This window comes from Hydra viridissima, unplaced genomic scaffold (assembly GCF_058129835.1).
Source record: "Hydra viridissima isolate aposymbiotic clone 2 unplaced genomic scaffold, HvirCarnegie_v1 scaffold_11, whole genome shotgun sequence".
NCBI lineage: Eukaryota > Metazoa > Cnidaria > Hydrozoa > Anthoathecata > Hydridae > Hydra > Hydra viridissima.
Genome location: NW_028324310.1, coordinates 4,411,693 through 4,436,356, shown reverse-complemented (window position 1 = coordinate 4,436,356; position 24,664 = coordinate 4,411,693). Strand labels below are relative to the sequence as shown.

The window sequence follows — 24,664 nt, the reverse complement described above, 5'->3', positions numbered from 1 at the left end:
TTAAAACTGGTGATCCAGTAGTAACAGACATTAGGTGTATTATGTACACACCAGAAGGAATTATGAAATACAAGTTATTGTATTCAGATGAATGGCAACCACTGCCTAAGAGACCAGCACGTGGTCCTTTCCTTCCAACTAGACTTTACTCGCAGCCACGTAAACTTTCTAAGATGAAATTTAATCATCTCCAGGAACTCAAACAAGTTCTGCCCTCATATTGTTGGGAGTTTTATGACAATCTTCATTAATAAAAGTAATCTTAACTAATATTATAAGTCGTAATACTCAATTATTAATTGAGTATTACGACTTATAATATTAGTTAAGATTACTTTTATTAATGAAGATTGATCAACTGTATTAGAATATTTTTTGATGAGATTGATAATTATTGTCGAGATATTTTTTGATGAGAAATTTGAGCGAGATGTTTTTGATGAGATTGATAATTATTGTGTCAACAGTTATAAATGTTTTTGTTATCGTAAAATGTCACATGGAATATTAAATTTTTAATTGAATATTTAGGTTTCTTACAACTAGTATCAAAACAAATATCATTTAAATAAAATTAGAGCCCCAACACTAAATTATTTAGCAGGCTGAGGAAATTAAATTAATGAAACGTGCAAAAAATAGTCTATACAACTTAGTTACCTTTTAGTGGGAAAACTTGTATTTACCAAAAGCTGTCAAAACATGAATTACAAAAACACGTAACTGCTTTCCCCCAACCCCTAGTGATTATATTTTTTTTAAAATATTTGATATCAGTTAGAGACACGATATAACAATTAATAGCAAAAGATTATTACATGTAAGAATAAACTTTTTAATCTATTTAGTTTTAACTCTCTCCTGAACATTTTTCAAAAAGTCAATTACGAGGTTTTGCAGTTTCACTGACGATATAGATTTTCCTAATGTCCGTGGATCTGGAAATTAGCAAATAGTGAAACAACTCCATGTAACCTATTTAAAATGTTATATACAATGCGAATTCACCTTACTTTATAAACATAAACTTGTGCGTTATACAGTCAGAACGTTGTGCTTTTGTTTTCAAAAAAAAAAAAATGTTGTTTTGACAAAACCATACAAATAAAATGCACTTTTAAGATTACCGACGTTCGGGGGCAGATAATCGACGTTCGGGGGCAGATAATCGACATTCGGGGGCATTTAAAAATACACACTAAGGAACAAAGGAATTTTAATTTTTTTTTTGACATTTAGGAAAAATAAGACCTGTTTTATCAAGAAAAGTAAAAAGAGAAAGGTTTGTTATTTTTGTTATGGAGAATTTACTATTTAAAAAATCAGTCTTTTTTTAGAACTTTTAGCCGAATGCGTCGCAAGATTCTAGGTCTGCAAATTTATTTGTGTGTCTGTATTTTGTTTAAATAAAAAACGAAATAATTTCTTTCTGTATTTTGTTTCGTTTTATAAAACAAGGTGTTTTTACTGTTTCTTTCTTTAATATGAAGTAAATTTTTAATATCGCCAGAAAATGATCAGACTCAAATCGTAAACGAAGTTTACAAAAATGAAATTATTTTCTATAATTTCAAAGTAAGTGAAGATAAAATAAGGTTATAGTTCTTCGAGCTGTAATAGTTTAACTGGAATTAATTAACTAATAGATATTAATAGTTCTTCTCATTTAGATGAAAAAGTTATCATGAGATAGTGTAGTGAATATTGGAGTATCTAGAGTCAGGAAATGGTTAGCCAATGTTTGAATGCGTTTTAAAACATGGTGAAGATAAAATTGGTATGTCTTTGTCTGTGAATCCAAGGATCGCGAGTTAGAGATTTAAAAACTTCCAAATGCAAACTTTGTGTTTACAGATTATAACCAAATTTGTTCTTAGCACTAGCCTAAAGATGCAGAATTAAATAGAGTAGGTGGTAGTTTTGTTCCAGTGCATCCTCCATCAGTCTTTAAAGGTATACCAGTGTCTTGTATTCCAATAGTGTCTAGAAAATAAGATTAATGTGCTATGAAAAAATAGTTTACCTGATGAGTTCGAAAACTTCAAAAAAATGGATGCTGTTCAATTTAATTCAATTGTAAAAAATTTGAAGTCAATGATAAATAACTATGAAGAAAAATTTTATTTTGTTGAAAAAGAAAAAAATATATCTTTAATATCATATGAACATGGTGGACCAGTACCTAAGTTTTCAATATATATAACTTTAGAAGATTTTGGAGATATTTATTTTTTTTTTTAAACAAAGGAATTATTAAATATTATTCTCAACTGGAGAATGCTGTCAGTTATGCTATTAATAATGAAACAGATTCTAAGCGAGCACATTATTTTAGTCACCAAAACCAATTAAATGACAAAATTTTGGATCAGTTCTCAAAGTTTTTTGTGATGAAACAGTTGCAGCATTATGTGTAAAAATTCCTGAAGCTAAAGATACTGCACTTTTTATTGAAACAGTTGTCAAGTGATGGCTTATTGTCAACAGTAAAGGTCTAGATATTAGATTAAATGATATTCAAAGAAAGCCTATTACTTCAGTCAATGGCAAATAGATTTCTTAGAGAACTATATTTCTTATTGCAAAAAACTTCTAAAAGATTAGCAAGCTGTGTCAAGTATTTTTTGAATTGCGGTATATCTTATGTATTGCTAGGACATATGCAATCAGATGCACTAGAAAAACAGTTTAGGAAATATCTGATAACTGTGCAAAATGTTATTCAAAAATTTAGAATCGACAAAACTGCAAAGTTGCTAGATGAGCAAGCAGATTTTACAATATTTCCTTCTGCTCACCACCACTGTGACAACTGTGAACTTGATGTGGAGTTTGATATGTCAATAGATGAATTTCAATGTTTACATTTCCGTCGCATGCGCACTAGGTGGCAGGAATTCAAACAGTGAACATTTATTGAACAAATATTTATGTAAATAATCTGCATTGTAACTTAATAAGATTAAAGTTTTTTAAAAACTCCTAAAATATAATGCCTGACAGTTGTTGTGCTGTAGGGTGTATGAATAAAAGGATAAAAGGCGATAAAAGCTTGAGTTTTTACCGAATTCCTTTTGGAAATACAGAAGAATCAAATAACAGAAGAGTTTTGTGGTTGCAAGCTTTAAAACGTGAAAACTGGTCAACAAATATGATTGACAACGCAAGATTATGTAGTAAACATTTTATTTCAGGTAATTAATTTTTTTTTGATAACTAGAAATTTTTGTAATGTTATTATTATCTTTGTTTCAAACAATGTTTGTATTTAATTTAACATAACTTCTTTTATTTTGATAAAACAAGAGAAGTTTGCATTTTTATTTTCTCTATTTAGGAAAAAAATCGGACAATCCTAATAGTCCTGATTATGTTCCATCTGTTTTTTTATACAGACAGCAATCTTTTTCAAAAAAACATCAAAGTATTGAAAGATTTGAAAGAAGCTGTAAAAGAACAAAAAAAAATACTGAAGATAATTTATCTCAAACAAGAGCTGAAAATGAACAGATGTCAGTTAACATGGATGCAGTAACATCTGTTGACCCTTTCAAATTAAATCAAGGTAAATAAGTTGTAATTTAATTTTAAGAAGTTACTTGCGTTCTTTGATAAAATAAATGGTTACATGTTTATTTTTTTAGAATCTCAGACTGATGATGTTAATTTTGTTGCTGAGCTAAAGTCCAAAGTCAAAACTTTGAGTAAAAACAATGTTGAATTAAAGATTACCTTAAACAAAGCCATAACATCAGCATATGTTTCTCAGTATATTTCGTTTGAAAAACTAAAAGATGATAATTCACTTTTATCTTTTTATACTGGTTTGCCAAATGCAAATTTATTTTTGTGGTATTTATCATTATTTAATGATTTTGTAAAACCAATGACAAATATACCAATGGAAGACCATTTATTGTAAATATTAATGAAAATCAAACTTGGATTTTTAAATAAAGACTTGAGCTTTAGATTTGGATTTTCTGAGTCAACAGTTACTAGAATATATAGAACTTGGCTTCCAATTATTGCTGAAAATGTAAAGTTTTTAATTGTTTGGCTAGAAAAGCATGTTTTGAGAAGAAATTTGTCAACAAGTTTTCGCAAAAAGTTTTATAATTGTGTTGCAATAATTGATTGTATGGAAATATTTATTGAAAGACCTTTTAGTCTTCATGCTCGAGCCCAAACTTGGTCAAATTATAAAAACAACAACACTATTAAATATCTCATTGGTATAACTCCATCAGGTGCTGTAAGTTTTTTATCACCTGGATGGGGTGGCAGAGTGTCAGATAAAGAAATTACAATTAAATCCGGATTTTTAGAAAAAATAACCCATGGAGATTGTGTACTTGCTGATAGAGGATTTACCCTTGTTGAAGAATTTGCTACACAGGGAGGGATTTTAAAATTACCAAAATTCACCAAAGGAAAAAAGCAAATGTCTTCTGCTGAAGTTGATGAATCACGTCAAATTGCACATGTAAGAATTCATGTTGAAAGGGTAATTGGACGGTTAAGAAAATTTCGAATTCTTCAGAGCATTATCCCAATAACTCAAGTTGATTTACTTGACAATGTAATGGTAATAATAACATCATTAGTAAATATTAACAGTAGTGTTGTTCCTCAAAGCTCATAGGAGTGAAAAACCTTTTTTTGTTAAAAAAATTTTATAAATATAATATATCCTTCAGTTTATTTGTATGCATTCCTTGCAGAACCATTTACCTTTAGGGGCATTTTTTATTTCAATACAACTGTAATGAAACCATCCTATTTTGCAGTTTTTTCCATCGCATCCAATCATTGGGGTAAAAATTGGGCGTTTGCAAATGTAGTATGTTTGATCGGTAAAAAGGTTATTTGGATCATTTTTTCTGGACACTATTTCAGGTAGTAAGAATTTTAAAAATATTGTTGTCAACTTTGTTTCCAGTTTTTCACAAAAAACCTTATCAATTGGAACATTAATTAACATTGTATCGTTTTCATTTTTACCTTCGGTCCAAATGTAAAAATGGCAGTATGTAGTATTAGTAACATACATTTCTTGCTGCACTTGAAAGTAATACTGGTGTGTTTTCTTTACTGTATTGTCAAAATTTACAGGAAAATCCGTATCAGTTTTCCAATTTTCTAACCCTTTTCTATATTTATATGGGCACTTAATTTCCACTACCCCTGAACCATGACAATCACAACACACCATACTATCAGGTGAAGCACCAAGGCATGGATTTTTGTGAAGAACATGCAATCCAGTTTCTGTAACAACTATATTTGTATGCGTTTTCGCGACTAGTTGCTTGTAAGAATTTATTGCTTTAGTCTCCATTTTTTTACCATAACTCATAGGTTTTGTAATGATTTCTGCACTGTATTGCATCACTGTGTTTATAAACGACTTAGGGTATTTATCAACGTTTATGTTATAAGCAATTTTCGATAACGATGCGGTTATTCTACCTGCCCTGTGCAACTTCCAGATTCTGCTAGCGCTTTGAATCTTTGTAACTTGAAATAAATTGCTGTACATGTTAAAACTCTGAGTGATTTTGTACTCCTCGTATGATTCTGCGCAATATTTTGTTAAGGTGGAATATTCAAAATTAATTGCTGCAGGCAAATATAGTGAAGTAAGTGGTTCCGGCAAATTATATTCATTGTAACTGTCATCCTCTTCTGCAGTATCTGTATCACTACAATGTTCTTTGCTTTCATTTTTAATGTCTACAGACTGAAGAATAGCAGCATTCTTATATAACTTTTTGAGTTCTAACAACTTTTTTTTTTTACTATCTGAAGTTGATATAGGATCCTTAAAGCTGTAAGGTCTTTCATCCTGTGAGTTTTCATTGTCACTAATATTTGGAAGAGTTTCATGCTTCTTTGGTCGGGAAAAATTGATTTTTTTAAGTGTAGCTGGCGTTGCTGATTTACGCGATTTTTTCCAACTGCACAATTTGCTTGTGCAAGATATTTTATTTATACCAAGCTGTGCACATGCAACAAGCTTAAATAACAAAGCACCGATGTGACTACACACAGAGCCCAATCTATAATTTTAAAAAATATATGATCGATTCAACTTCTTAAAACACTTGTTTTGAAAAAAATTAGAATTAAATTATTTAACTAATGCGCTCACCCTGCCATGCATTTGCAATTTGCTGTTAAAATCCAGCCATTAACTTTATTTATTGCTACCCACACATCGTAACATTTCTGCTTCTTTCCTTGTCTTTGACTTGGAAGCACCTAAGACAAATTAATAGTCAATTAAATAAAAAAAATATAACTCATATTACATTTCACTCAAAATAAATTTTATGGTTTTAACTTTTCAAACATTTTTTTGTCAGTTTCACTGTAGACTTTGTAATATGCAACGATACCTCAGATTTAATGAAACAAAATTGATTCTTTTCTTCAATTAAATTATAGTATACATCCTGAACATGCCCACAAATGTAAAAGTTGTACGATTCCAATGATTTGTAGGCTTTCATTGAATCGTGTGTAAAGTTACTTGGCGAGTTAATAAGATAATTGTACATGTCACCCCATGTAATGTCGGGCATCATTGAAACGTCATTCTTCCAATTTACAAGTACGTAAGGGTCGGGAAGTAACATTCCACTTGACAAAGTTAATTTTTTTTTATATGCATCTTTATTCTTTTCTTCTAACGTTGAAAAGTATTCAGATTCACTCCACATTTTCTCTTGCGTGTTTTCTTTCGATCCTGCCAGTGTCCTTCGCGTCCGAAAAAATGTAAACGTGCTACGTCACTTTGAAATTCATCTATATGTGAAAATTGTGAGGTTCAGTTGCCAAATGAATGCAAACAAGGGCTTTTATATATTGCAGGTTTTATTGCTTACAAACTTCCAGAATTACATTCAATTTTAGAAGAAACAGACACCTTTGATATGTTTCAAAAATATGGAACTTTGATTAGTTCTTTGAATAGGGGAAGACTAAGAGAACCTTCTGACAATTTAGTCTACACTGTTATTTATTGTTTTTTTATATTTGAAGTGACACTAGTGAATAAAGTTTCACCATTGCTGTGCAAGAGCAATTGTGAAACTTTATTAACTGCAATAGTAAAGTTCAATTGCTTGTTCAAAGTGTTAAAAAAGTTTGCTGCATTTTGGCAAACATTTCTTAAAACAATTATTGTAAAAAACACTCTGAAGATTTTGGGAAGGAATGTTTAATAAAACAAGCAAAACTTTCAACTTCAAAATAAAATACTTTGAATTAAAAAAGTCAAAAAAATTTTAATAAAATAAAGTTAACATATTTGTTTGTTTTCATTTAAAAAAAACTATTATTTGTATCACAAGTGTTAAACACAAGTTTTTAGCTAAACTCTTTAAATTTTTATTGTAATTAACTTATTTATAAACGTAAAAAAACTTCCCACAATATTTTCTTCCGAAATTTAATGAAAATTTTTTTTGTCCTTATAAAACTCTTTATTTGATTCTGAAGTTTGTTTACAAAAGCAAGGATAAAAAATAATTTTAACCGTAAAAAAGTCGGTAAAAAAGTTCGCTAATTTTACGGAAAATGAGCTGTAAAAAAGTTCGCTAATTTTACGGAAAATGAGCTGTCGCGGCCTGTTTATGAAAGCCTTGAAATTACGGAATGAAAAATCTTATAAAAATAAGACCGAATAATAAAACACGGACGACCTCGAAAATTTTACTTAATAGGTCAAATAGAAGATCGCCGTGAACCACGGTATGTAAATTTTATTAATAAAATTGATTTACGTCGTATTTATGGCAAAAGACATCTCACGATGTCAGAAATGCGTTGGTAAGACAACGTCGTTTTGACGTCATTATCGCGATGTTGTAGCAACGTCGTAATAAGTCGGTTGACATCGCCGATGAAAACCCAACGTAAACCCGACGTCGGTTTGACATCGGGTGCCCACTGGGTGGTGCTAAAAATTAATTCGACTGAGGAAATGGGGAACACATTAATTGGATTGAGTAAAATGAATTAGTTTTTAAAACAAAGTCGAAAATAACGTCTTCATGTCAATTCATACACTGTGTAAACATCTAAGTTCATCATGAACAGATGGCGAGTAAAAGAGAAAGCTAAACTTTTTCTTAAGTTAACGCAGAAGGGTAGTTAACATTTTTTACATAACAAAATACAACATAAATACCACTAGTACATTAAATCCAGAAAGTAAAGTAGAACTTAAATATCAGTTATGCATGTTAAACAAAAATTTGTTAAGGGACGGGTAAAAACATGTAACGTATTTTTAGGGGAGAACGGCGAAATGTTAAACCCTACTACAAGGGGAGGGTCAAAAGTTGACGCAATATATGGACAACTCTTAACATTCAAAAGTAATTTAAAAGAAAATTGTTTTCACATAACACACATACTAACTATCATGCAATCTTAATTATAAATTCCTTTTTTTTAAAGAATGTTACATAAAAACATTAAAATTTTGATGATGTTATTTATATTTAGTTTAATCTGGAGATTTTGATTTGAAAGCTGAGTTAAAAAGAAACTTTAGTTAAGGATAAGAAGAAACCCCAAGATGAACACCACCTATTCAGACATATCTTGGATCCAGAAGATCCAAAAAACTTATCCAGTCACTTACTCTACGTGCTTGTCTCTAACCTTACATTTACTCTACGTGCTTGTCTCTAACCTTGCATTTAGCAGTAAAGTTTAAAAAAAAAAAAAAAAAATTATTATAAAATTTGTGTTTATAAAATTTTGAATAATTTTAAAGTTGGTAAAAATTCTGGGTACGTTATTGTTACAAACTAATTTGAATTTTAAAAATTCATTAAAATAAATTTAACATTAAAAAAAATAACTGTTAATTTGTATAACATATAGTTTCAAATATGTTGCCAACTAAAAAACTTGGTAGACAACATTGTCACACAAAGGTAAACACTTAAAGCACAAAATTAAAAGTATATAAACAGATGTAAAAATTTCTAAGTTTATCATCAAATATAACACACACACGTGCGTACACACACACACACACACACACACACACACACACACACACACACACACACACACACACACACACACACACACACAACACAAACAAACACACACACATGCACGCACACATAATTAATATTTATAGTCATTTATTAAGATAATAATCAAAGACAATAGGAGATTGAACTGGACGAAATTTTTTATCGCATATTGCTGCATTAACAAAAGTTGTAGTCCCATCACTCCATATCCCATGACTTTCATGAATATGTCCAAATATATGAAACTTTGGCTTTACTCTATCTTGTACAGTGACTAATAAGTCTGCACAGCCCACATGACAATTACTTATTAATTTATCTCCAATACCAAGAGGTGGTCCATGTGTTATTAATATATCTGTATCAGATGGAATATTATTCCATTTCTCCATTATTTCATTTCCACGGGTTAGATCAAATGCTAGATTACGATGTAGAGGCTGCCAAGGTGATCCATAAATTTTTATACCATCAATAACAACATAGTCATCTTGCAAATAAATGCAATTTGTTAAAATTTTTTTAGATTCTTCAGGGTTTAACATTTTAGCAAAGTCATATGTTTTTGGAACTGATAAAACCAAATTAGACTTACCCCATTTTCTTTCATCAAATGATAGTTCATGGTTACCTGCAATAACAACTATATGCTTAAATGTGCTTTTTAAACTTCCTAGATAGTCATTAAAGCTCTCTAGTTCATCTTTGTGACTACGTCTAGTAAAATCTCCTGAATGTATTAAAATATCCCCTTTTGGAAGATTTGGCATACTGTTATGTTTTCCATGGGTATCAGAAATACAAACAAAACGAACAGAACCAGCAGTGTTAGATACTAAATTGTCTGAAATAAACTTCAAGTTCTCATATCTTTTGCATTCTGTTAAATGTAAAATACATTTTTCAGGGTTTTCACTAAATGGAACAGCTGACAATTTCTCTTTTTTCTCTGCCATTAATTTCACTATTTTAATAGCAGATGACTATTAAATGATAATGTCTTTTTTACATATACTTTTAAATAAAGTTTTAAAGTTAATAAAAATAAAAATTGTAGTGAAAATCCAAAGAATTTTTGCTTATATTCTTATTTTTACCAACTTTATCAAAATTCTGGGTGTGCCATTGTTACATAAACTAATTTGAACTTAAAAATTTAACAATAAAAAAAAACAACTGTTCATTAGAAAACTTGGTTAACAACATTATCTTTGAAACTATGTCATACAAAAGTGAATATTTAAAGCACAAAACTAAGAATATCAAATTTTATAACAAACATTAGATGTAAAAGTTTCTAAGTTTATCATCAAGAATATAGCTCACACATGCACATACTCGCACATGCACATACACACACATGCACGCACACACATTATTAACATTAACAATCATTTATTAAGATAATAATCAAAGACAATAGGAGATTGAACTGGCCTATATTTACTATCACATATCGTTGCATTAACAAAAGTTGTAGTCCCATCACTCCATATCCCATGACTTTCATGAATATGTCCAAATATATGAAACTTTGGCTTTACTCTATCTTGTACAGTGACTAATAAGTCTGCACAGCCCACATGATAATTGCTTTTTAATTTATCTCCAATACCAAGAGGTGGACCATGTGTTATTAATATATCTGTATCAGATGGAATATTATTCCATTTCTCCATTATTTCATTTCCACGGGTTGAACAAAATGCTAGATCAAAATGTGGAGGCTGCCAAGGTGATCCATAAATTTTTATACCATCAATAACAACATAGTCATCTTGCAAATAAATGCAATTTGTTAAAATTTTTTTAGATTCTTCAGGGTTTAACATATTAGCAAATGGTGAACCTAAATAATATGTTTTTGCAATTGATAAAACCAAACTAGACTTATTCCATTTTCTTTCATCAAATGATAGTTCATGGTTACCTGCAATAACAACTATATGCTTAAATGTGTTTTTTAAACTTCCTAGATAGTCATTAAAACTCTCTAGTTCATCTTTGTGACTAAGCATACTAAAATCTCCTGAATGTATTAAAATATCCCCTTTTGGAAGATTTGACATACTGTTATGTTTTCCATGGGTATCAGAAATACAAACAAAACGAACAGAACCAGCAGTGTTAGATACTAAATTGTCTGAAATAAACTTCAAGTTCTCATATCTTTTGCATTCTGTTAAATGTAAAATACATTTTTCAGGGTTTTCACTAAATGGAACAGCTGACAATTTCTCTTTTTTTTCTGCCATTAATTTTGTTATTTTAATGGCACATGATCAGTGTCCGAAAGGAAGCTCGTATGAACTGAACTAAATTTTAAACCACCTATTAACCATAGTCAAATATTTTAAGTTATTATTAAATATTTTAAGAATACCTGGTGACTACTACAGCTGCAAAAAATATCTGGTGTAGTTGTTGAAAAATCCTAAAAAAGATTGTGTTAGTGACAATACAAACAGCTTGAATCAAAGACAAATTGGGTAGTTCTCATTATTCCACATATTTAAAGTGTTTGTTGATAGTTATCACATTTTTACATTATCACATTTGTAATGTATTTGTATTAATACATTACACACAATTTAAGTAAAATTTATAATTGCAATAATGTGTAATTTACAATAGGGTTAAGAAAAAAAATCAAAAATCAAAAAGAATCGAAAAGAAAAGAAAAAAAAAAAAAAAATTAGAAATCTGTAAAAATTTGATTACAGGTGAAATCAATCCACAAGTGAAAAACGTGACAGATTTTGAAAAAAAGAATTATTATAGGTTTTTTTCTGTTTCACCTATGACAGGTTGCAGTTGTAACAGATTTTTGCAGTTGTAACAGATTTTATTTGTTATTTTATATAACAAAATTTATCTGTTTTGTTTTAAAAAGATAAAATAACTTTTTAACAGCTTTTTAACATTCAAATTTGGAATAGTCTTTATTTCAATATTTCTCAGAAATTTCGTACAATAATTTTTCATATGAAAAATCATGCTAACATTCTCAAAGAATATCAATAGCAACCAAATGATTACTTCTGGAGGAATATTCTCTAGGGTGATGATGATCTAAGGAAATGCTTGTTTAAATTTAAAAAAAAAACACTTTTTTTTTTCATGTCTTTAAAACAAAAGAAAAACCTAAACTCAATTGTATGTTAATTTTATTTTTGTGTAAGACTTAAAAAGTATGTTAAAAAATATATTAACAAAATAAATGTAAAAAGTTTAAAAAGTATATTAACAAAATAAATGTCAAAAATGTTAAAAAGTAATGTCAATTACTTTTAGAAAGTAACTAACATAGTAATTAATATAAATACTTTTTAAAAACTGTTTTATTTTACTTTTTTTAAAGCAAAAAACTAAAGTAAAATAGTTCGCAAATTTCATTAACAATATTGGATTATATAGTAACAAAAGTTTTTGTCCTTAGATAACATAAGATAATTTAATTTCTATGCGATGATCCGATGAAACCCAAGCTTATTTTATTTTTGAAATCGTAAATTGACCGGTAGCGATCATTTCATAACAGAAATATCGCAGCTTATCATAGTTTGAAAATTCTCAAATTAGATCGTTTCATAACAGAAATTACATAAAATTGCTATGCACAAGATCATAAACAAGAAAGTTTTTTTTAACAGATGTTTTTTATGGGCAAAGCGTGTGATTACATACATCATTTAGTTTTAAACTCCGAGTTGACCAAACTAAATTTTTTGTTGCGCGAAAAACCTTCTGAAGTGAATTGTCGAAATGCAAGTGGAAGAACAGCCTTACACTTAGCTGTTATGTACTCAAACACACCCGCAATCAAACTACTGCTAAACCGTGGAATCAATCCAAACCTCCAAAATAACGAAGGTAAAACTGCTCTTCATTTGGCAGTCCAACTTGCAAATTTACTTGCTGTGAAGATTTTGCTAAACTACAGTGTGAACATAAACGTTAAAGACTTGGTTGGGTTTAGTTCTCTCCATCAAGCCTTATATTCACGATCATACTTGTCCAATCAGAAAGCTATAATATTGTTAATAAGAAAAGGAGCAAATGTAAATGCCAAAAGTTTGGTTGGGATAACACCGCTTCACATTGCTGTGGATAGACACAACTATCAAGCTACTAAATTGCTTTTACAGGCTGGAGCAGATGTAAATGCCACTGATAAGTACGGGTTAACAGCCCTTCACTATGCTGTGTGCCATACAGACTTCAATATGGTACAATTACTTTTGAAAAATGGAATCAATCAGAGTATAAAATGTGATTGCGGCAAAACAGCCCTGAAAATGGCTGAAGAAAATTGTGACACGGAAATAGTAAGTTTATTGTTGAGTTACAAGAATGATGCAGAACATTCCACAGTAATGAGTTATTCAAAGGAAGACACTGCATGTACTTCTTTTGCAGACCTTTTGATTTTGGAGTTAATTTTTAATGAGGTCGCTCCTTTAGTCATGGACGACAAAAGGACGGAAGCTTCTGATTGAAATAAAGCAAAAAAAGAATGAACATGAAAAAAGTTTTAAGAAACATCTGTTTTTTTTTTGCAATGCTGACACAAGCCCCGTTCAAATAAAATATTTAAAAGTTGCTCGTAGATCGATTAATTATTTATATTAAATTAAGAAACCAAATAATAAAAGAAATTTCATACATTAAACTTTTAGATAAAAAGACACTTACGCAAGAAACACACAAAACACATAAAACACACAAAAGTATACAAAAAACACGTACACAAAAACAGGCAAAAAAACACAAAAAAGCACTGTTCATTTATTATATCGGGTAACGTGTTTTATTTGAAAACACAGACGAGTTTCTGTTTGCACTAACATAAACACAAAACACAAAAGGAATAATTAAAGTAAATTGGAGGACTCCATAAACCAATAGTGACATAAGCAGTAACAACCGCAGCATTAAAAAAAGACAAAAGAAAGTGATAATTTTGATCCAGCAAACCAATTCAAAGCCTTGGCGTTTTTTCGTTAACCCACTGCCACTCGTGATTTTAAGGATTCTTTTTATTCACACATAAAAAAATTGGTGTTGCGTCATAGAGAATTATAGTCAATCCGTCTGATTGCTTTGATCGACCAATTTTAACACAAGATGTACAAAATATATACAACTAGAGCATGGATATTTAATCTATGCATCAAACTAAAAAACTTAAACTATGCATCAAATTAACAACATTTTGACGAAACTGATGCAGAAAACAAAGAATATCTTTTTCTTAAGCTTTTTTTATTTTTTTAAAAAAAGTTGAAATTACTAACTTTTATTGATTCTGTATTAAAGAATATCTTTATGTGTAATCGGACACTTAATTACTCTTTTCATTTTGTCCTTTTTTTATATAGCTTATTGGTTCGTTTAGTGAGTGTTTTTTGTTTTTAAGAACTTCCAAGTACAGTTATTCTCTCCCCCCCCCCCCATCCTACTCTTTTGTCCCACCTATTTTGTCCCACTGCTTAACTTTTTAGATATTTACAAATAATTCAAGCAGCTGTTATTTTTTTAGAGATATTTTTTGTAGAAATTAACAACTTTTCAAATCAGCAAAAAATAATCCAACAAGTTTCCAAGCCTTTTTTGCTTAAGTGTTCGATTTTTTGTTTCGCTTTTTACCACTTTAATTATGTTCAATTCTCATTTGTAATGTCTCCATAGTAATTAAAGACTGTTAAAATTTCGTGAGAAATCGAATGCTACTGCGAATTAAAACGACACGTAACGAACTTAGATTTGATATTTTAATCCATCACTAAATACTTCGATACAATCAGTTGGACTTTAGTCATATCAAAAGCTGAATGAGCGATTGGCAGAAACTTCATCACGAGTAGCTTCGCTCTAAAAGTATTACATCATTTAGCTTTCCGTTGACTTTTTCCGTTCACTTTCCTTCATCTTGTTTTTATGATCTCCTTTACATGTTCCAGTCAAACAAAATTTTTTAAACTGTTGTAGATGGTTTTAATGGTGGTGCATTAAAAAGAATAGGAGTTCGAGTAAATACATCCTTAGTTCCTCTACGAAGGAGATTCCTGAGTAATCTCGATGTCTATTTCGATAAACTCATGATCCTCTTAAAAATGTTGCCAAAGAACTCCAACATAAGATCACCGGAAAGATGACGCAGAATAAAAGCGTTTGTGTTCCTTTAGAAGAGAACCGTGCTTTTAGAAATCTGTTTTTTTTTCTTGTGTTTGCAATCTTAAAAACTCAGCGAGAACGTCAGGAAAATCATTAATTGAAGATTATAAGTGACTTACAACCAACCGAACAGGAAAGACTAACAAGCGCGAAGTGTTTTGTGTCGTTACATTTTGCGAAGCACTTGAACTTATACCTTGCAGTTATTTTCTTCCTCGCTACGTGTATAAATACAACATAACTACAATATAATTAAAATTTAAATACATAATAACTACATCATAAATACAACTTAAATACATCATTAGTGTTAAATGGAATAAAATAAAAATAATTCGGCTTTAATCCAATAATATACTTAAAGATGTTCATACGAAACTCAAATAAACTTATGGGTAACAAAGCTATAATTGCTAAGACAAAAGTCTAATAAAGCTTGTGTTTCTTTTGGCCTTTTTCTGAATAAAATAAATAGGCTTTTTTTAAACTTCTCAAGGTAATGAAGAAAAAAAACCCATCAATTATAGTTTTCTCAGAAATCTTTTGAACAGATATGTAATCAATTTTATTAAGTCTATTTATTATTTTTTTGCATTGCACGTCAACGAGCCACTTTTTGCAAAAGACTGATAAATGACACATAAGAGTTTATGTCATAACATTGAAGTTTATACTTATTTTGATAATATTATTCTTTAACATTTTTTCCTCTCTAATTTAAATTTTTAAAATGGTTTTATTTTAATAACAATTAAATGGATAGAGAATGTTGATGTGTTTTTTTTTTTTAACCTTGAAAAAATGGTTTTCTTTCATTTGCTCTTAAATCACGCAGATGGTAGGACTTTTTTTTTTCATCTGCAATTATACTTTAAAAATAATTTTCAAGAGGTTTATAATGTACTTTGATAAACGTTTTTGATGATTCTTACAAAGAGAGATTTTTTTTGTCCTCTGCTCAAGAATTTTCTTTTGTCGTTGTTGAGATTATTTGTGATTTTAAAAGTCAATATGATGAAGTGCTAGGTAATATTTCAAATTTAAAATCTTTTGGTTGCCATGTTGTATTTTTTAAGCATACTGATCATTTGATTATATGTTGCATTTTGGCATAACTATCAGTTCCGCTTCGATTTGTTACCAAGCCTAATTATGTGACTTATCTGAAGAATGCTTGAAAGTTTTAAAAGCGCTGAAAGGGAGTTTTTTAAAAAGATAAGCAATGTTGATGGTAATTACACTAATTAACAAGATAAGTTCTAAAAAAATCAGGCTAATAAACAACATCTACTTAAAGCAATTTAAAAAGAATTCTCAAAATTCTCTATAAAAAGCAATCTTGGATAAAATGAAGATAGATGGTAACTTTTTAAGTTATCATGTTGTGTCACCACTTACATACTACCATTATATTTGAAAGATAGATATGAAAAGGCAAAAGATGTAGCCTCTATTATTTTTTAGCGTGTTTGATTAAGGTAGTGTAAGCAAAAATCATAAAGCAGATGAAGATTTTTAAACTTCAATTATTGCAGTAAAAAAATTAAATAACATCCCCGGTAGCCGGTCTATTATACCAAGTACTATAATACCTATTATAAAAAAGAGTAGCCCTCCCCCCCTCTGCTATGGTTAGGAAAGAAAACATTAGCTCTAAAAGCTTAATTAAACGTTAATTTCGCTTCTTTCGGCAGAAAAAAAGTAGTTTTAATTTTTCAAATTTTCAATTTTTCAAGACATTATCTTGACAAAATAATTTAGTCTCAAACTACGAATAAAAAAATTTAAAAATTCTATTTAAGTAAATATATTGAACACATGAATTCTTTTCATATGCTGAGCATTCTGTATAAAACTATAAATCGCTCACAAAGTGTTTCTCGCTTTATTTTCGATATCAGCGTTATTCTTTTTACGTCAAACCGAGGAAAGCTGCAAGCCTCGAGGTTTTCATTTGGGAAACAGATTATTTCAGTAAAGAGTCGGCAACTCGTGTTACTGTGTCTGACCATAAGTACAGTTCAGTGCCTTTGCTCGTAAAGATTTGAGTATGAATAGGCAGCAGGACTTTCTGTATTAAGATGAGGAATGTTTTGAATAGACGTATATGTTGGTACGACTACAGAGCTACCACTGGCTCCTTGACCACCGACAAATGAACTACTGTATCGGTTTTCAAACTGCCTACTCTCAGTAGAAGGATATCTGTCTGACAGGTTAATTATATCCGCTCCGCTACCACTTGAAGATCTCTCAGCCCTAGTTTCTGCAGCCGAAGAGTGTAAACCAGAGTAATATTCATTTTTGCTGGAAAGTGCCCCATAATAATCATTTCCTGCTGCTATTGGACTGGCATTTTTATTTAGCGAATAATAGTCTGCCGCAGAGGCAGTAGTGGTCGGAGCAGCTGAGGCTGTTCTTAATACTCCACCAGAAGACATCGATTGGCGAGCAAAATCACTATACATACTTGAGTAAGCAGGGTGATTACTGTTGCCCATTACTGGGTACATTGTGCCGTACATTGAATCTTGGAAAAAAGGGCTGGGATAAGGGAATTTCATTGCAGTAGGAATAGTGTTTATGTCTGCAGCATATGGAAAAGAGGGTCTCTCTTTTTTGATAGCTTGACGAGGCTTTCGTCTATTTGCTTTAAACTTGTAGTTTGGATATTCTATGCTATGTTGCTCTTTTAAACGCTTTGCTTCTAGGATATAAGGAGATTTATCGTAATCACTCATACGCTTCCATTCAGCTCCAAGAATTTTAGAAATCTCCGAATTGTGCATGCGAGGGTGGACCTGTGCAAGTTTCCGACGTTTCTCACAGCCAAATATCATAAACGGATTCATAGGTCGTTTTATTTTAGCCGATTCGTCATTTTTTAGTTTATTTTCTTGTTCGCTTTTTATATCAGTTGTTTCCAGCGTACCTTGTGTTCTGGGTTCGTAGTGTCCATTTTGTTGCAAAGCGCTGGTTTGGTTGATTGTTGATGTGTTTTGAGAAGTAACGTGGTCATTCGCTAACTGTTTATGTTGCATTGAACTCATAGTTTAAATCTTTATAAACGCTTTTGTATTTTTAAAATATAAAAATGGCGAACTTCCAAATAACTTCTAGGCTTCTTTTTATAAACGATAGGTTTTCTTACCAATATATTTATTCATTCAAAAAACAAAATAAACAAAACACTTTTTATGATAACCTTAATTTTATCTCAATTATTCTGACTCTGAACGTTATATCTGCTATCGTTTGTTATAATACCAGCTGCCCTAATCAAAGCTTTTAAGCGCGTTATTTATTCCATTGAAAACGCGATAATAAAAGACTCCACTGTTCGCGAGGAATTTTTACAACGAATCTTTGTAATTAATTATTAGTGTACAATAATAAAAACTAAAAAGTCAATTATTCAGCGGATTTGGTATTATGCTCTATTATGTAAAATCCACGAGGTGAAACCCTACAATAAGAATAAAGCACAACATTATAAAAGCAACTTTAGGATCGCTGTGGCGCAATCGATCATGAAACAAAGAGTTTTCGACGGGAGGCCCACAAAAATATCTAGTTGTTGGGAATTATAAAAAGTCATTAAACAAATTTTCTCATAAAAGAAGAAAAAAATTTTTCGTATCAAAATTTCGCTCGGAAAATTTGTTGTCAAAAGTTTGAATTTAAAAAGACTTTCTGTTTTAAATTTTTAGAACCAAAAAGTTAAAATGGGATGACCAAAGTTAAACGGCTTTAACGACTTTTTTTTATCTTTTAAATCCTACTTTCTATTTTTAAGTGAAATTCTGTTATTGGAATTATAGAAAACTATGCTGAAATGTAACTTCCAATACTATTGGTAAGAATATGACGTAAGGAAAGATTTCTTTGAAAAAAAAATCGTCCACCTTTTTAATAAAGAAAGCGCGACGCTACGTCCGGGTAACCTAATCACGCGATTTATTGTTTACAGCAAAGAAAACACGTTTTTTTTTTAAAAAAATAAATAAATAGCGAGAACCAAAACATATTTTATTCATAATGTTGACGTTGTTTCTTTTGCTTCGTCATCTCGCTTGTACTTTATTTCTTTTTTCTCAACAGATTTTGTTTTTTTTTCTTCCATAAAACTTAAATTTTATATACATTGTATCGTTGATATTATAAAAACATAATGTACTATACAAAGATAACTCAATTCTGTCGCATTAACACCCATTTAAAATCTTGTACAAAAGCATTATCTATAGAAACCAGTAAACGTTTTTTTTTATTTCTTGTAATTAAAACATTACAATGAAAAGTCGAACCCGTAAACATTTAAAGGCTTTGTTTAAAGTATCTGCATATTAATTTATATGTATTATTATTGTTATTAACGTATAATTAACATTATTTGTTTGGTAAAAAAAAAAAATAAACAAACGGTAAACTAAAATAAGCGAACTAAGAGGATAATATATTATAACACAAAGAGATCGCAGAAATATAAAATATGCCCCACTTATCTGCATGACGAATAAATCAGATTAGTTAGCAGATGTTAAGGAAACAGTTTCGGAAGATTGGAAATAATAAAATCAATTTTTTTTTATTTTAAAAAAAAACTATTCGTTGTTTTTGTTGTTGTTGTTACTGTTGTTGTTGTTGTTTTGTTATTGTTGTTGATGTAGTTGCTGCAAACAATAAAGTGGATTCTAATAGTGGTTTACAATTTTAGGTGTCACTTTAAAAAAAAAAAGCCTTCGGATAGCATATGAACTAGAAAGACCGAAACAAAAAAAATGCTCAGTAAATTAAAATGTTCTGGTGTCCAAGCACATTGTAAAACAAACGTGTGCGTTTATTTGGTGTTGAGATTCTATTTAATTAGTGTATATTTTGCCAATGAAAATAATCGTAAAATATTGATAATACCTGATAGACTATTAAAAAGACTGCACTAATATACATGAATCGGAAAAGAATTTTCAATTTTGTCTCGATGAAAGATTATTTTCTTTTTTTTTTCTTTTTTTTTTTTCTTTTTTTTTACCGCATGCAGCACCTAATATTTAGTTAACGATTTCAATGTTAACTACGGAAAAAATTTTAATTTGAGAAAACCCCAGGTCGGCTTCCTCACAACGTGAAACTCATAAGCCCATTTGTTAATTTTCTATGAAATACCAACATTTTTATCCTCTGTTTAAGCATTTCACATAAATATTTCATCTTATATACTATAATGCACTCGTCAATTTTGAAAAATGATTGAAAAAATACACATCAATACATCCATCTAGCGATACATTTAACCACCCATGTATGTATGCATGTATGCATATATATATATATATATATATATATATATATATATATATATATATATATATATATATATATATATATATATATATATATATATATATATATATATATAATTTAAATATTCTTAAATATAAGAGAACTATATTTCAGAACTATATTACATTGTTAAGTGAGCAATATCTTGATGTTAAAAACATGAAGAGGAGGATGGCTTTCATGTTTTATTTAGTTGAATCTGATAAATGAAAAATGATAACACATTTTTACTCAAACTTAGAAAATTAAAAATCTATTTGTAAATAATACAATAAGTCCATGGCCAAATGTCTAATGGAACATCTTTGCGATAAGATTTTATTTCAAAATGAAAAATCTAAAAAATCTAGATCGTTACAAACAATAGCGTTGCACGTGGAAGGAAACGGACATGAGGTTATCATAAAAAAGGTCACGTGTTTAATCAGGTCTCAATCCAATAAAAAACCACCAAAAAATATTTGTGTCTTAAGTACTTTACATCGCGCTATAACTAAAATTTTCTAACAGATTTAATTTCAGTTTTTTTCATATTTCCTAAATTAGTTCCCTTTCCTCACAATTTAAATAAAGAATTTTGGGGTGACAATTGTTATGTATTTCTTAAGTTCTAACTCTTTTATTGACCTTTTGTGTGCTTAACTCTTTTATTGACCTTTTGTGTGTTTAACTCTTTTGAGAATAATTATTTGACAGTGAAATCTTCGATAAAACTTTTGCATTTAAAAAACCAAGTACTTAAGAATTCTCCATCTTTTAATAAAAACTTGGGCAAATCACTTTTAATTTCATCCCTTAAGCTAAACATGGCCGAGTCTGTATTGCTTCATATTATATCTTAACGCATACTAAAATTGATATCGAGATCTTATTACAAGTACAAACAGGTATTGAGGAAGTCTCGAATATAAGTAATTGTTTTTACAAATATTATGATTATGTGTAGTTGGTTACCAAAAAAACTAGGACTGAAGCCAAGTCAGTGACTAAGTCAGCTTCTTTGAAACGTAAAACTCTAATGTTAATATCTCTAGGTGTTAAGACAAATAGACCATAACTACAATAACAAACTTGAAAAAGAAGCATCTTCACATTTATCCTTAGAACTCTGGTAGAAGTATTGAAACGTAGCAACCATTTTTTAAATACAGAACTTCTAGCTTTGTTTGTTAGCTATCATGAAGTAGTGAGTGGGCTTTAATGAGGATGATATTATGCAGATAAAAAATAATTTGAATGCGAGAGTTGATATACTTAATATAGTTGACAGAGAAATACACTAAGGTAACAAATTATGTTTGAATTATCATACAAGCATTATTGTCTATTGCAAATAGATAGCAAGAGAATTTATCATTATTGTTTCAATTTTTTACATGCCACTTTATTTATTATATGCATTCGTTCTGTATTTGGGATACTCAATTCATTTTCAACCATCGCTTTCTTGGAGAGTTTTGCCGAAAGATTTATCTTTTCGGCTTTTTGTTAAACACCAATAAGGTTGTTTACGCTTTTCCCTGACCTTAGCGTGGCACTCCTATAATCAGTAATGGTGTCAGGATACATATTACCCAACGCCCTTCGATGCTTAAAGTTCTGGAAAAGAATTTGAGTATTTCCATGTACCTGGTTTCAAGTAAAGTAATTTATTGGTTAAGTAAGGTTTAATCAACAAAGCTTTTTTTAAAATAAATGAATTTTTCAAAGCTATTGTTGGTTATAAAATTGAGTACACTTTCTGGGAATTCATCGGAATGTTGAATTATGCTTTTCCTGAAAAACGAATACCTTTGAGATTAAGTAGGAAAATGTGTTGATAACTAGAAATGCTAATCTAACAACCCTGCACTTGATTTTTATTTGAAAACTACTTTTAGGTTTTAGTTAGGAAGTTTGGATGTAAAGGTTGTTTGGTACTCATCTGGTTCTGTTTAAACTTGAGGTAATTGTGCGTAACATGAAAGAGATTTGAGATTCTCTCGATAATTCAGTTTTAATTGGTTAAACAAGTTTTTGGGTCCTTTTAAAACATCAAAATCTGCAATGAAAAGATATAATTTCTAGCAACTGTTTATGATTTAAAAAGATATTGCATGATGACGCTCTTATTAATCTTTCTCATTTACAACATTCACAATTTTACAATCGTCACAAAATGTTTGTCACTGAATGAAAGCTAATGACGAATTACCGAGTTTAAAAGAAGGGAAAACGACATGAGGCAGTTGTTCATTAAGATTCAATTCATCTAACAGTCTACAACTATATCCTGTATTTTTTAAGAAAACTACGATAAGAATAGATATGTTGAAGTTAGAACTGTTAAGAAGATATGATGACCCCGTTCGTTTTAACTACTCATACAGACCGAAGCGAAACGTTTATGCAAAAAATTTAAGAAGCATTTAAGGAAGTATTAGTAATAATCCATTAAAAAGGATGATCTTATTTTGATATAAGACGTCATTCAATGGAAGCAAAAAGCTAAACAAAGCTTGTTGAATATAAAAAAACGTTTTATAGAAGAAAAAAAGCAACTCCTTACAAATTACCCTTTCAAAGGGGAATGATTCTTATAAATATTTAATGTTACAAATATTGTACATATTTTAAAAACAAACTAGAATCAAGAAAGTTTGTTAAAAGATCGCGTACTTCTTCTATTGGATTTTGTTCTAGTTCATTTATAATAAACTATCAAAGCTAAAATATAAGACATTAAAAATTGAGGTGAGATTTCAACGAATTCATAACTTGTAGGCGTTTACAAACATTTTTAATTTTTTAAAAAAACTTTTTTGTAATAGGACAATGAGATTTATTGACTATTTGGGGGTTCTTTCTATCGTTTTAAGCGCTTAGTATAATCTTACATGAACTTACATGATATCTAAAAATGTTACAGAAAAGTCTTTGATTTCCTCCTTAATTTCAATACAAATATTCTCAAAAGCATAAATAGATGGAGGAACGGAAAACTTTTGCGGTGCTGGAAAACTGAATAAAAAACATCTTCATAACAAGTACTACACAACGAGAAGTTTATTCTTCTTCGTCATTTTCATTTAAGTATTGTGCTTTAGCTTTTAAAATTAGTAAAGTTTTATCATGATTTTAATTACCCCAATATTAACTTGTTTATGAAAATGCTGCTTGAACTTTATGTGAAATTATAAAATGATGAGAAGCTTTACCTTCATTATATTGAGGATCTTGATGTATATTATATTTTTATATTTTCATAACCGGTACGTTAGTCATGCTTAGATGTAAGACTGTTCTACCACAGTTGCGTTAACTTTCAACATTATTGTGACCAAACAAATTAGGCTTGATCAACCACGTAAAGAAACTCGTGAAGCGAATTTCGATACATTTTTGAAAACAGGTAATCAATATTCAAAAATATATTTTTTAAAGAGCCAGGAAATTGTTTGCGGCTGATTTTCTGATTAAAAGTTCAATTAGGATTATTTATCATGTATGTACGAACAACAAAAACTGGATAGCCGTGCCAAATAAGTTTGTAAGTAGCATCAGCATGGATGATCGTTGTATCTTTGGCGAGACAAATGTTTGTTTGAAGCAAAGAATCTGAAAAGGAATTCTTCATCATATGCCACTGAATAGGACACAATAAATGCTTTATGTTGATCTTTTGGCACTGAAGAGTTTTCATTAAGCCACTTTTTCAATTCACCTAGACTGATGTCAGCGACTCCAAACTTTTTCTTTCTCAATTTTACTAGGATGTTATTCAGTTCTCTCAAACACAACTGAATGGTACACAAAAGTCATTTTTGGCGAAATGGTCACGAATTTGTTTGGCTTTCATTTGCAACTGAACTTTTTCAGAAAGTTTACCTCCTCTTTTTTTCTCAATAGAATCACGTGTGTGTGTTGTTGTTGTTGTGAAGTTGTTCTGTTTAATAATGCATTAGACGAGAAACTGTCATGCAAAAGATAAATGCTTGCAGCACATTGAGTTCCTTTCATCTTTACAAGATTACATCGGTAGTCTTTTTGACCTTCTTCAGTTTTGTTTCGAAAATCAAAATTCCAATTTTTTTCTTTGTTTA

The 24,664-nt window shown here is 29.9% G+C and overlaps 3 protein-coding genes and 3 pseudogenes across 6 annotated transcripts; 2 read left to right on the top strand and 4 right to left on the bottom strand.

Moving 5' to 3' along the window:
* Window positions 1–1,400: 1,400 nt before the first annotated feature.
* Window positions 1,401–4,704, top strand: LOC145182220 (uncharacterized; annotated as a pseudogene). The gene is made up of 4 exons (XR_016444825.1): window positions 1,401–1,575; window positions 1,671–3,194; window positions 3,338–3,565; window positions 3,645–4,704. The product of XR_016444825.1 is annotated as an uncharacterized LOC145182220 (transcript).
* LOC145198554 (uncharacterized) lies at window positions 3,333–6,784 on the bottom strand. Its single transcript, XM_090066078.1, has 3 exons — window positions 6,402–6,784; window positions 6,155–6,264; window positions 3,333–6,062 (listed from the first exon to the last, which is right to left on the bottom strand). The coding sequence occupies exons 1-3, from the start codon at window positions 6,723–6,725 to the stop codon at window positions 4,697–4,699; spliced, it is 1,800 nt and encodes a 599-aa protein (XP_089922204.1). The 5' UTR covers window positions 6,726–6,784; the 3' UTR covers window positions 3,333–4,696.
* Window positions 6,785–9,086: 2,302 nt separating this feature from the next.
* On the bottom strand, window positions 9,087–10,115 carry LOC149881799 (metallophosphoesterase domain-containing protein 1 pseudogene; annotated as a pseudogene). Its single transcript, XR_016444829.1, has one exon. The product of XR_016444829.1 is annotated as a metallophosphoesterase domain-containing protein 1 pseudogene (transcript).
* A 130-nt stretch (window positions 10,116–10,245) lies between these two features.
* On the bottom strand, window positions 10,246–11,317 carry LOC145191730 (metallophosphoesterase domain-containing protein 1 pseudogene; annotated as a pseudogene). Its single transcript, XR_016444828.1, has one exon. The product of XR_016444828.1 is annotated as a metallophosphoesterase domain-containing protein 1 pseudogene (transcript).
* Window positions 11,318–12,576: 1,259 nt separating this feature from the next.
* LOC149881798 (uncharacterized) lies at window positions 12,577–14,654 on the top strand. Its single transcript, XM_090066112.1, has one exon. It carries the CDS (start codon window positions 12,716–12,718, stop codon window positions 13,559–13,561), a length of 846 nt encoding a protein of 281 aa, XP_089922238.1. The 5' UTR covers window positions 12,577–12,715; the 3' UTR covers window positions 13,562–14,654.
* A 2,290-nt stretch (window positions 14,655–16,944) lies between these two features.
* LOC149881797 (uncharacterized) lies at window positions 16,945–20,016 on the bottom strand. Its single transcript, XM_090067337.1, has one exon. It carries the CDS (start codon window positions 18,287–18,289, stop codon window positions 17,261–17,263), a length of 1,029 nt encoding a protein of 342 aa, XP_089923463.1. The 5' UTR covers window positions 18,290–20,016; the 3' UTR covers window positions 16,945–17,260.
* Window positions 20,017–24,664: the final 4,648 nt, after the last annotated feature.

Bases quoted from the DNA above. Each gene is read 5' to 3' on its own strand.
- LOC149881798 (XM_090066112.1), top strand. From the start codon at position 12,716: ATGTTTTTTATGGGCAAAGCGTGTGATTACATACATCATTTAGTTTTA.
- LOC149881797 (XM_090067337.1), bottom strand. From the start codon at position 18,289: ATGAGTTCAATGCAACATAAACAGTTAGCGAATGACCACGTTACTTCT.
- LOC145198554 (XM_090066078.1), bottom strand. From the start codon at position 6,725: ATGTGGAGTGAATCTGAATACTTTTCAACGTTAGAAGAAAAGAATAAA. The intron at 6,265-6,401 runs GTATCGTTGCAT...AATTTGTCTTAG, and splicing joins TTTGTTTCATTAAATCTGAG to GTGCTTCCAAGTCAAAGACA. The intron at 6,063-6,154 runs GTGAGCGCATTA...TTAAAATTATAG, and splicing joins AATTGCAAATGCATGGCAGG to ATTGGGCTCTGTGTGTAGTC.